Source organism: Acomys minous, assembly GCF_964271855.1.
Source record: "Acomys minous genome assembly, chromosome: 16".
In the NCBI taxonomy this organism is placed as follows: domain Eukaryota; kingdom Metazoa; phylum Chordata; class Mammalia; order Rodentia; family Muridae; genus Acomys; species Acomys minous.
The window spans coordinates 73,048,648-73,061,281 of NC_140498.1; the positions used below are offsets into that span (position 1 = coordinate 73,048,648).

Sequence of the window (12,634 nt, forward strand, 5' to 3'; positions counted from 1 at the left end):
TATACCACAAGCGCAGAAAGGGCCCCAGGCAGATGGAGACCTCATATCTCTCCTTCATCCACCCTTATTCTGACCCCACCCACAGGAGAGCCGCATGGCCCAGCACACCATCCAAGCCCTGCAGAGCGAGCTGGACAGCCTGCGTGCCGACAACATCAAGCTTTTTGAGAAGATCAAGTTCTTGCAGAGTTACCCTGGCCGGGTAAGCCGCTGCTCCTGTCTGCCGCCCCTGCGCATGCTCCCGTTAGCCCCAGAGAGACGATGCGTGGGGAGTGGAGCTGTTGGAGCACTTGAAGCAAGATTGGGGAGGGTTGGATGGTGGTCCACTGTGTGGTCAGCACCAGGGGGACCCCAAAGGATATTCACACACACCCCTTCCCACCTGTCAGATGCCCATACATGCGTGGGACAAACCACTAGAGAGAAACCCGGTAGAGGTTCATTCAGAACCAGCGAGGAGGTGGCAAGTTACAGCACCAGTCAGGCAGGGGTCATCAACCGAGGCACTGCCAGTTCCAGCCACACCTCTGCGATTCTGGAATGGTCTGCTAGCTCACCAGTGTGCTAAACATGTCAAACAGGCCCTGGGGGACTGGGGATGTGTGGGGACACTGTCATTGAGACAGGGTCATATGTATCTCAGGCTGGCCTCAGATTTACCATGTAACTGAAGGCAGCCTTGAACTTCAATCCTCCTGCCTCTACCTCCCAAGTGCTGGGGTTGCATGCATGTATCACCATACCTGGCTTGAATAGGTGTGATTTTTTAAAATAACTTTAATAATTATTTATTTTTATTTTCTGTTTATGGGTTCTTGCTTCCATGTATGTCCATATATGGCATGTGTGCCTGGTGCTCAAGGAGGCCAGAAGAGGGCATTTGATCCCCGGAACTGGATTTGATCCCCTGGAACTTGATTGTGAGCCTCTATATAGGTGTTGGGAATCGAACTCAGGCCCTCTGGAAGAGTAACTGGTTCTCTTAACCACTGAGCCATCTCTCCAGCCTCCCCTCACAAAATTTTTGTGATTGGCCAAGTATGGTAGTGCCTGGTAATGGCTGAAGCTGGCACAGGAGTCTCACCAATTTGAGTCTAGCCTAGACTACCTAATGATGCTCTTTCTAGAAAGAATAAGAACAGTTGGGGGCTGGGGAGATGGCTTGGTGGTTAAGAGCACTGCCTGCTCTTCCAAAAAACCCGGGTTCAATTCCCATTACCCACATGGCAGCTCACAACTGTCTGTAACTCCAAGATCTGACACCAGTGCACATAAATTAAATAGAATATTAAAAAAAAAAAACAGTTGGAGACACCCTTTTCTGACCTCCGTGGGTACTACATGCATGAGGTACATACGTGTAGACAAACCATGCATACATATAAAAACTAAATTTTAGAAGAACAAAAAATAAAAAGACCACATATAATATGCACCCCAAAAACAACGAACAGAAAAGACCAGACACCTGCTGGGCAGTGTTGGCGCACGCCTTTAATCCCAGCACTCGGGAGGCAGAGGCAGGTGGATCTCTGTGAGTTTGAGGCCAGCCTGGTCTACAAAGCAAGTCCAGGACAGTCAAGGCTACACAGAGAAACCCTGTCTCGAAAACAAAACAAGACAAGACTAGACGCCTGTTCGTTATAGTGGCGTCTCTCAGGCCCCAGGCCTCCCAGACAAAGTCTATCATTCATACAGAAACCTTTTTGGTAGCTCAGGGAAGACAGTGGATAATTCAGAAGAGATGGGGAGATGCCTCCGTGGGTAGAGTGCGTGCCGTGCAAGCCTGTGGACTAGAGTTCAGATCCCCAGATCCCATAAAAGTGCCAGCGAGGTGTGGTGGCCTGCCTGTTAATCCCAGAATCCAGAAGGCAGAAAGGCAAGCTTTAGCTAGACAAGCTCTCGTTCCGGGCGACCGTGCCTCAGTGAGTAAGCGTAGTATAAGCACGGAAGGCTCCTGACCTCAGAGCCTCCATGCACACACACACACACACACCACACGTATGCGTGCCTGCACGCCCATCCACGGAGACACGTGAAATAACGAGTTGGAGAAGGAAGCGGAGACAGCTGTGGTCCTAAGACTCTTGGCCCAGAGGCACCATTCCCACGCAATTGAAGCAAGATCCCTTTCCGGGCCACTAGAGGGCACTCAGGTTCTGCAAACTCGAGTCTATTATGGGCTGTTGGGAGTGTGCCTCTTCTGGATACCTTTTAGCAAGCAGTCCAGCTGGCTCAGTGGCACTCCCCCTGTGGTACTAGCTTCTTGTGAGGCTGAGACAAGAGGATCATTTGAGGCCGGAAGTTCAAGGTTCCCGAAAACACGCATACACCTATGCCCTGGGAACTGAGCTTCCGGCTTCTACATTCTAGCCTTTCTAAGATTTAGCTCCCCAGGGGTGCCGTGACCCCAGCCTTGGGGTTCGAAAGTGAAGAGAAAGAACTCACACCTGTCCCCCTCCCCCCCCCCCCACCTCCTCACCCCGCCATCCCATAACATACAAGCCACTGCTCATTTCAGCACCCTCTCCCAGCTCTAATCCTGTCTTTCCTGGAGCCCAGATTCCCAAACCCCAGTGGCTGACTGGCTCTATCCTTCCCCGCGCAGGCTGGCGGCAGTGATGACACAGAGCTGCGGTACTCCTCCCAGTACGAGGAACGCCTGGACCCTTTCTCCTCCTTCAGCAAGAGGGTTCGTGAACAGGACTCTGGGGCTGAGAGTGCAGCTCAGGGGTAGAGGCTACCTAGAATCCTCCAGTGAGGGTCGGTGGGCGGGGGTTGGCCACGGAGCCCTTGCCTCCCTTGGGTGAGTCCCGGGCTTCCTGTCTACTCTTGCTTATCCTCCTCAACTCCTGACCCACCTCTGCGTACGCCGGGCGTCAGCTAAGGTGTGTGTCAGTGGACGGCAGTGGGTCTCAGCCTTCCCTGTGCTGCAGCGCTTTAATACAGTTCATGCTACTTAATAGCTGTAACTTGCTGCTGCGATAAATCGTAATGGAAATATCTAATATGCAGGATGGTCTTAGGTGATCCCTTGGAAAGGGTCACGTAACTCCCAAAGGGGCCACGGCCCACAAGTTGAGGACCGCTGGTAAACAGGTTAGTCTAGAGGATACCCTATTGGGCAAGGCAGAGCAGCAAAGGGGTCACGACTCCCTGTGGTAGGAGCCACCAAGTCCCCTCCGCTCTTAGACTACAGAAGCCATGCCAGGGAAGACTCTCCCGGGGAGAAAGAGCTGTTAGGCTCGGGTCATATGGTTGTTGAGGGACAGCCTAGGCTGTTATTTTGAGTGTGACACAGATTACACAGGCAGGGCGTCCCTGGCAGCCCTCTGGTGTTGTAAATGACATCGAAATTCAGGCAGCCATGGCCAGGTAGGGCCCCTCTCTTCATGGGAGCCTCTTTTAATGTCTCTCTTCCTTCAGGAACGGCAGAGGAAGTATTTAGGCCTGAGCCCCTGGGACAAGGCCACACTTGGCATGGTGAGTCCTCATCCCTGTATCTGCTTATGGTGTACCTGTGTCTTTGGTCTTCAGCACCTCTGAAGAAACCCTTGGATCACTCGGGGAGCCCCTCTGGGCTGTGTGACCACCTCCTCAGACAGCATCATTGCCTGTAGTTTCGAGGGTTGGCCTGCAAGGGGCACCATTCATCAGAAATCTTACCGAGAGCTTGGTCGTCAGTCGCTCTGCAGATGCAGTGTTTGCTGAGCAAACAGGACTTGAGTTCAAGTCACTGTAGTCATGTACACATGGTACCCACATAAAAGTGACTGGTGGCATGGCAAGCCCCTGAACCCACCACTAGCGGGGTGGTGGTGATGGTGGTGGTGAGACTTGGGGAAATGTGGGGCTTTCTGGCTGGTGAGCTTAGCAGAGAGAGAGAGAGAGAGAGAGGGAGAGAGAGAGAGAGGCGGGGGGGGGGGTCGGGGGAGAGAAAAGAAAAGTGGATCCAGCTATAGAGTGGCAGTACTTGGGAGGCAGAGGCAGGCGGATCTCTGTATGATCAAGGCCTCTCATACATAGCGAGTTCCAGGCTAGCCAGACGACGTAGTGAGATCCTGTCTCAATAAAATGAATAAAAGTGGGGCGTAATTAAAAGAAGACACCCGACACCAACTTCTGGCTTCCACAGGTGCATGTGCACATGCAAATGCACTCAAGGAAATTGCCTGTAGCCTGAGTACCCCTACTTCGTCCCAGGGGCAAGTGGGCCCCTACTGCCAGCCCACCCCTTCTCCTGCCTGCAAACCTCCACAGGAAGGAGCTCAGAGCAACTCTGCCCCACATCCCCCCCTTATCTGCCTGCAGGGACGTCTGATCCTCTCCAACAAAATGGCCCGCACCATTGGCTTCTTCTACACCTTGTTCCTGCACTGCCTGGTCTTTCTGGTGAGCATGCGCACATTGCCCAGTGACGTCTCGACACTCTTCTGGGCTGCAGGGCGCTGTTACTGTGTGGAGGATTTCCAGAGCCTCCCCCTAAAGCCACACCCTCAGCTCTGGCTCTCTCCTGTCTCCTCCCCAACTCCAAGGACTTCAACTCATTTTAGAGACAAGGAACACCCCAATATCAGGCTGCCTGTCTGCAGCACAGGCAGCCATTCCGGAGTGGAGGCAAGAGACCCAGTACTGGAAGGGTTTTGTGGGAAGACTGAGTGAAAAACTGGCATACAGATAAAGGCCTGTCATCCCAGCTACTCAGGAGGCTGAAGCAGGGGGATCACAAGTTTAAGCCCTGCCTGGGCTACATAGTATGTTGAGGACAGTCTGGACCAGCTTAATGACACCTTCTCTCAAAAATAAAAAGAGGACGGGAGTTACAGTTCACTGGTAGAGCACCTGCCTAGAATCCTCCAGTGAGGGGCTGGGGTGGGGCTCAATGGTAGAGCACCTGCCTAGAATCCCCCAGTGAGGGGCTGGGGTGTGGCTCAGTGGTAGAGCACCTGCCTAGAATCCCCCAGTGAGGGGCTGGAGTGTGGCTCAGTGGTAGAGCACCTGCCTAGAATCCCCCAGTAAGAGGCTGGGGTGTGGCTCAGTGGTAGAGCACCTGCCTAGAATCCCCCAGTGAGGGGCTGGAGTGTGGCTCAGTGGTAGAGCACCTACCTAGAATCCCCCAGTGAGGGGCTGGGGTGTGGCTCAGTGGTAGAGCACCTGCCTAGAATCCTCCAGGGAGGGGCTGGGGTGTGGCTCAATGGTAGAGCACCTGCCTAGAATCCCCTAGTGAGGGGCTGGGGTGTGGCTCAGATGTATGGTGCTTGCCTAGCAAGTACAAGTCCCCGGGTTCCATTCCCAGCACTTGTGGGAGACTAAGGCAGGAAAGAAGCAAGCCTAACTAGAGCCCTAGGGAATAGACAGTGGGCTACACAGAGACGAAGGCCATGTGCAACCATCTGCCCAGGTACCAAGACTGCCCTTTATAGTCAGTGGGCTGAGGACAATCCAAGGACGTGGGGCTGAGTGATGCCTTCATCCACTAAATAGAGGGAGGGAGAATAAGTGTGGGCATAGAAGGTTCTAGCATCAGGAAGCACTGCCGCCTGCTAGGCATAGGTGAAAGGGCCCTATGGCTAGCCTGGGCTCCAAGTCTGGTACTCTTATTGAATATAACTCTGTGTCTGCCTCTTTCTAAGCATCTGTTGGCTCAGGAGTATCTCCAAGGCCTCCCACCCAAGGACCTGGGCCATGGGAACCTTTCCACCCCACAGAGACCAGACCTAACAGCTGTAGGCGACAATGGGAGTTGCGGGGCAGATAACTCACGGTGTCTCCACCCAACCAGGTGCTGTACAAGCTGGCATGGAGTGAAAGCGTGGAGAGAGATTGTGCTGCCACCTGCGCCAAGAAGTAAGGATGCTCCCTGGCCTTCTGCAAACCTAGAGCCAAGCCCTCATAAGCCCCAGGAGCACTCCAAGTTCCATGGCTGCTGCTGCTCCAGCCCTCCAGCATAGCTCCCATGCTAGCATCCCCAGCCCTTGTTCACCCATCTTCTCTACTGTCTCAGCTTTGTTCCTTGTTCCCTCAGGTTTGCCGATCATCTGCACAAATTCCACGAGAGTGACAACGGGGCAGCAGCTGGCGACTTATGGCAGTGACACCCAGACTCCCCCCGAGATGTGTTGGCTGCATTTCCCTGCTTGATCAGCTGCTTCTAATGACATAGCCCTTCCTTCCCCCAAAAACATCCCCCACGGAAACTGTCTCTGTCCTCAGCCAACAGCTGCCAGACGCCCAGGTCCCCTAGAGCTCCTTTCAAAGGATCTCACAGGCCCTTTGGAGCCCCTAGGTTCAAACAACCCCTAGCACCCCAGCTAGACTGCGGCCCCTGAGGCTCCGCCCTCAGATTAGTCACCTGACCTGGGCTCCACCCACATCAGAACCTCTAGCCCTGGTGGCAGAGCTTCCTGACTGTGTCACCACCCACTCTGGCATTCCTATAGGCTCCCTTGGGACCAAACCCACACCCCCCCAAAAAAAAATTGGTGGGAGACTTTTCTAGGTCAACAGGATTTTTCATCTACCCTATTGCCCGGTGCGGGACGGAGTGGGGGTGGCGGGTTTGGCACAACCTCACCGCCGTCCTCGAGACAGGGAGCTCCAACAGATGGCGGGATGGTTTCCACTACCCCTTCCCCGACACCCAGTTCATGATTTGAGTTCTGCTTGCTTCTTCAGTAAGGTGTTCTGGTTTCTAGAAGAGGAAGTCTCTCCATCAAGGCCCCTGTGCCTCAGACACCTCAGACCACAGTCTATGAGAGGCCCCAGCAAAACTTGTCCTCGGTGGCGATAGCAAGGCCACCTCTCAGGGCCACAGGCGGATCTTCCTCAGCTGGATTTGATTTCTTTTTTTTTTTTTTTTCCTTCAGCTTTGCACGTTTGAAATAAAGAATCATCGCAGCCACAGTGGGCTTTTGTATTCTTACTCCTCAGCTGGACACTGGGTGCCTGCAGCAGCACCCCACCCCCCACCCCCATGAAGCTTACTTGGCTTTGTAGGTAAGCTCTCCACCATACTTCCTGTCCCCAGGAATGCTATGAGTAAGAGTCCAGAGCTTTGCTGGAACCCAGACCAGAGTGTCAGAGGCTGTTGACTACAGCCCCATCCAACACAGAAATATATTTTTTATTCCCAAACAACCTGTGAGATCTAACTCAGTGTAACAGCCTGCCTAGAATCTTCCCCCCAGTGAGGGGCTGGGGGTGTGGCTCAGTGGTAGAGCACCTGCCTAGAATCCCACAGTGAGGGGCTGGGGTGTGGCTCAGTGGTAGAGCACCTGCCTAGAATCCCCCAGTGAGGGGCTGGGGGTGTGGCTCAGAGGTAGAGCACCTGCCTAGAATCCCCCAGTGAGGGGCTGGGGTGTGGCTCAGTGGTAGAGCACCTGCCTAGAATCCCCCAGTGAGGGGCTAGGGTGTGGCTCAGTGGAAGAGCCCCTGCCTAGAATCCCCCAGTGAGGGGCTGGGGGTGTGGCTCAGTGGTAGAGCACCTGCCTAGAATCCCCCAGTGAGGGGCTGGGGTGTGGCTCAGTGGTAGAGCACCTGCCTAGAATCCCCCAGTGAGGGGCTAGGGTGTGGCTCAGAGGTAGAGCCCCTGCCTAGAATCCCCCAGTGAGGGGCTGGGGTGTGGCTCAGTGGTAGAGCAACTGCCTAGAATCCCCCAGTGAGGGGCTAGGGTGTGGCTCAGAGGTAGAGCACCTGCCTAGAATCCTCCAGTGAGGAGATGGGGTGTGGCTCAGTGGTAGAGCACCTGCCTAGAATCCCCCAGTGAGGGGCTGGTTGTGTGGCTCAGTGGTAGAGCACCTGCCTAGAATCCTCCAGTGAGGGACTGGGGTGTGGCTCAGTGGTAGAGTGTTACCTAGTATGCAGAAGACCCAGAGTTTAATCCCCACCCCAAAAGATAGATAAATAACACCGTGTGTGTGTGTGTGTGTGTGTGTGTGTGTGTGTGTGTGTGTGTGTACACAATCCCAGCCATCAGGATCATTACTTCACCACTCTGAACAACAACAAGAAGTGTCTCAGGAAACCACACAGCACTGAGTGCTCATCAGTTAGTCATGGCAGCCATGGCTGAGGGCCTGACATGTCCCAATGTGTTCATGTCACCTTCATGTCAGCTCCTGGGGAGTTGCTGCTTCTATTTCCGTGTGCCCCGGAGCCATGAATGAAGCATGCCTCTTCCTCTTGGGCCCTGGCTTGCCAAGTGCACCAAAGCCATCACCCTGTAGCGCTCTGAGAGCCAGTTTCCCCCAGTCCATCCCACTCACAAAAGCAAGCCTCACTGGGAGCTGGATGGCCATGGTGGTGGTGGTGGCAGCACACACCTTTAATCCCAGCACTTGGGAAGCAAAGGCAGGCAGGTCTCTATGAGTTTGAGACCAGCCTGGTCTATAGAGTGAGTTCGAGGACAGCCAGGGCTACACAGAGAAATTCTGTCTTGAAAAACAGAACAACAAAATGGGGTTGGAGAGATGGCTCAGTGGTTCTGAAGGTCCTGAGTCCGATTCCAGCACCCACATGACAGCTCACAAGTGTCTGATGCCGTTTTCTGGTGTGCAGATGGACATGCAGACAAAGGACATACAATACATTAAAAAAAGAGAAAAAGACTCCCTGCGGGATCTGCATGCCAGGCTTATTCGTGAGCACTCTATGGCCTCTGCCTCCTTCAGGGCCCACCAGAAGCACGCCCCGAGCATCTGGCCTATCTTATCTTCCTCCAAGGCCCCAAAAGCTTCTACCCTCAAATGGCACCTGTCACCCATGACCCTCGTTCCAACCTCCATGACAGCTGCTCCTAGCCAATCACCGCCACCCTCCTTCAACGTCTCCGGTCAGTTCCTCCTGTGGGTCCTCAGACTCTCGCTTCTCACTTCCTCCTCTTGGGGAATCAGGACTATTGTCTTGTCCCGGGGGTTTTCCCACCCCAGAATCCTCGCCAGCCACTGACAGCCCGCCATCCAACTCAAGCCACTACTTAGAGTCAGGTGAGTCCTCTTTCTTGCCCCAGCTTTCCCCCGCCCCCTGGACGGTGGGGACAGTGGGTTCCCCAGCCACACCACACAGAGTTTCCCTCCAGCCCCTGTCCCACGCTTCCTGAGTTCATTCACAGGCTTTCTGGTTTCCAGCCACACAAGGCCAATCAATGGCTGGATTACAGCCTACGCTTTCATTAAGTGTTTGCTGGCCAGCTCCAGAAACACAGCAGCTGCTGGCCCGTGTGTCACTGAGAAGGGACAGGTAACCCCGGGCAGGCCTCCTGTCCTGAGCACACCCCCCCCACACACACTTCTCTAGGGTCACCACCAGCACCCCCATTTCCATGCTACCCCTGCTACTTCCTGGGAAGTAATCGTTGAGTCTCTGATTTCCTGTGAGCGAAAGGACTTTACAGAGGTCAGAGGCCACGGTGGGTGGGAGGAAGGCAGCTGATGGAGTCACTCCAGGTGCATCACAGCCTGAGATGAGCACCGAGGGAAGCAGATCCCGCACAGATGCCTGCTGTGGGAGCAAGGAGAGGAGAGCAGACCCAAGGGACCATATCCACTGCGGAAGTAAGACCTATATAGGTCTCACCCCTGACTAGCCTCTAACACACCTGTGGGTTTTTGTTTTTTGGTTTTGGCTTTTTGAGACAGTGTCTTATATACCCAAGGCTGGCCTCAAACTAGAGCTTGCTCCCTTCGGCCTCACCTTACCCAGGGATTACTAGCATAAATCAATACACCTGGCTCCTCCCACACCTTCCCCCCCCTTCACCAGCCCCCCCCCATCCCCACCCCACCCCCACCCCCGCCCTAGAGCGTTGCTACAGGGATCAGACCAGGAATTCCTAGTTCTGGTTCTGTAGCCAACCCAGAGTGAGGACTTCAGGGAGTTCCGGACAACCTCAGACACTTCACTTGGTGGGGCCAGTCTCCCCAACACCACGATAAAGTTGGGTGGCGAGGGCCTGAGTGTAGGGGGATCTTCCCTGACCCTGGGATCCCGGACGATTTCCCCGCACCCGGAGGGCAGGGGGCGTGGCTCTCGGTTTCTGGAAGCTTGAGAACCAGACAGACATTTCCTCGGTTGCGACATCTGGACCTACTCGAGGCTCCCATTGTCCTCGCGGCGGAGGGTCGGCCTACAGCTCCCGCCCCCGTCTGAATCTCATAACCCAGGGACATTTCCAGGGTATCCACGCCCGGGTGACCCACCACATAGAACACCCTCCAATCCTGCCCTTGGAGGCTACTACCCCAGGCTCCGGGAGACGCTCCCACGCGAGAGGTATTCCTAGGACTGGCCACGAGACCTGGGCACCCAGGTCAGGTCTTTTGGCTCAGCCACTGTCCGGAGGAAGACAGGCCAGTTGACCGGCGCCACTAGGGCTCCTGAGAAAAAAAGAGCACTGCTGGGGGGGGGGGGGGGGGATCGGGGGCGTGGCTAGAGACTCAAGCCGCGTGGGCGGGAGGTTGCGGCAAGGGAGGGGCCTGAAAAGGGAGGGTGGGCGTGTTGGGGCGGGACTAGTGGTGGGGCGGGGCCCAGAGGCGCGCGCTGCTTGGGCAGGGAGGAGGGCCAGGGGCGCGGAGGGAGCAGCAGGGGCGCGCGGCGCGCGAGGCTGGGCTCGGAGCGCGCGGAGCTGGGGAGCCCAAAGAGGGAGAGAACCTCAAGGGGGCCGCGCCGAGACCGCAAGAGCGAACGAGCCTGCAAGCTGCAGGCCAGGGAAGCAGGAGCTACCTCCGCCGCCACCACCGGCCACCAAGGGCGGAGCTCCGGCCCGGAGGGCCATGCACCACAGGGTCCTGGGATCCCGGCCGCGGTCGGGGCAGCGCTCCTTTGGCGCCCCGGCCCGCGCGGCCGAAGCTGCGCGCCTGTAGGTACGGCCTGCTTGTCCTCAGTTTCCTGTCCCCGTGGTCCTTTACCCCACCCGGTGCCCAGCTGTCCCCCAGGGTGTGTGTGTGTGTGTGTGTGTGTGTGTGTGTGTGTGTGTGTGTGTGTGTACCCCACCCGGTGCCCAGCTGTCCCCCAGGGTGTGTGTGTGTGTGTGTGTGTGTGTGTGTGTGTGTGTGTGTGTGTGTGTGTGTGTGTGTGTGTGTGTGTGTGTGCTCACCGCCACCCCGGGAAACGGGACCGCACGCGCCGGGTCCGAGCGTGTCGTCTTTGTGTGCACCGGTGGGAGGGAGGAGGACGCGCGACAGAGGGGATGAGCCCCGCTGGGATCAGATCCCGGACTCACAACCCAGGCGAAGGGGAGAGTAATGGGAAGCTGGGCCGGGGGTTAGAAGCCACCTCTGGAGCAGCTGGGCCCCCTTTCCCTCATCGGACCCAGGCTGGTTGGAGGGGCTCCTCTACAGGAAGGGATCCGAGGCTGGGGGGGCGGGGGGACGACGTTCAAGTCTCTTCCCGGGTCTGGGAGGAGGTGGGTCAATCCAGAATGAGGGTATGGCTACACGCCGGGGTCTGGAGAGACCCCAGTGGGGACCCCAGTTACCTCGTGAGGTCGTCCTCCTTCCAGCCCAGGCCCCCTTTCGCACAGCCATCATTCGTGACCCGCCCACTCTGGAGCTCCAGAGACGCCCAGGATTTGTCGCCGATGGTGACAGGCCGGCTCCTTTAAGAAGGGGCGGGTTAGTGCCCTCCATTCAGCCCCTTCGGCCTAGGCCATTGATGAACCTGTGAGCTTCGCGAGTAAGAACCGCGCCAGGGCTGCGGGGGGCTCGAAGCCAGGCAGAGGCAGGGACCCGCCAGGGCTTTCCTATTCTTCCACCCTCGCATAATCCCCCTCAATGGGGTCTTCAGGGTCAGAAGTCTGCAGTAATCAGAGAGTCGCAGGGTATTCCCCCCAAGAGGCTGTGATCCTGAATAAGCCAGAGTCTAGTTCACCCGAAGTGATGCAGGGGGCGGGGCTGTCAGGCCGGTGTTGAACTTCTCTGCCCCTTTGTGAATTTTTTAAAAAATGCTTGTTTTTTTGTGAGTGTGTGTGTGTGTGTGTGTGTGTGTGTGTGTGTGTGTGTGTATGTGTGTGTGTGTATCAGAGGACAACTTTCGAGAGTTCTTTCTTTACACGGGTTCCAGGGAATCAAGCTCAGGCCATAAGGCTAGACGGCTAGTGTCGAAACCCATTGAGGCATCTGGTCAACCTGATCTCTCTACCCTCTGAGCTGAATTATGTTGTGTGCCAAATTTAAAAAAAAAATGGTGTTTCTGCCTGGGGACATGTTAGAATTGTCCCCCTCAGGGAGCACCTCTCCTACTTGGGTAGCAGCCCAGCTAAGAAGTCTCCTCAGGAGGCTATGGGGGCAGGGGATCTGAAGACTCTGCACTGTCTCATCTTCACTATGTCTCTTTTTGGCTTCCAAGATGTTTAAAAAAAAAAAATCTTTCAAAATCCCATTAGGCTAGTATGAGGCACCACGTTTTTGTTTAGTTGGCTCTTGTTGTTGTTGTTGTTGTTATTGTTGCTTAAAACAGTCTCACTATGGATCCCTGGCTGGCCTGGAACTCTCTTTGTGGACCAGGTTGGCCTTGAACTCAGAAAGATCTGCCTGTATTTAATTGACGCTTAAATTACATTTATTATTGGTGTTTGTGTATGACGTGTGAGGGCACATATGCCTCGGTGCACATGCAAAGATCAGAGAATAGCCCCGTG

General features: G+C 55.5%; 2 protein-coding genes across 10 annotated transcripts in view; both read left to right on the top strand.

Annotated features, from left to right (window-relative positions):
* Positions 1–6,903, top strand: part of CUX1 (cut like homeobox 1) — a 346,720-nt gene extending 339,817 nt beyond the window's left edge. For all 4 annotated transcript variants that reach the window (XM_084764545.1, XM_084764546.1, XM_084764554.1 and 1 more), the window contains exons 18-23: positions 86–202; positions 2,609–2,692; positions 3,427–3,483; positions 4,312–4,392; positions 5,783–5,847; positions 6,026–6,903. In XM_084764545.1, coding sequence (XP_084620671.1) covers positions 86–202; positions 2,609–2,692; positions 3,427–3,483; positions 4,312–4,392; positions 5,783–5,847; positions 6,026–6,095 — 474 coding nt within the window. In that variant the 3' untranslated portion in view covers positions 6,096–6,903. The remainder of the gene's footprint in view (positions 1–85; positions 203–2,608; positions 2,693–3,426; positions 3,484–4,311; positions 4,393–5,782; positions 5,848–6,025) is intronic.
* A 1,947-nt stretch (positions 6,904–8,850) lies between these two features.
* Positions 8,851–12,634, top strand: part of SH2B2 (SH2B adaptor protein 2) — a 32,804-nt gene continuing 29,020 nt past the window's right edge. For 2 of the 6 annotated variants that reach the window (XM_084764605.1, XM_084764607.1), the window contains exons 1-2: positions 8,851–8,984; positions 9,295–9,551. In XM_084764605.1, coding sequence (XP_084620731.1) covers positions 9,461–9,551 — 91 coding nt within the window. In that variant the 5' untranslated portion in view covers positions 8,851–8,984; positions 9,295–9,460. Of the gene's footprint in view, positions 8,985–9,294; positions 9,552–10,557; positions 10,860–12,634 lie in introns of those variants that run through there. The other 4 variants (XM_084764606.1, XM_084764608.1, XM_084764609.1 and 1 more) reach the window with 4 other exon arrangements.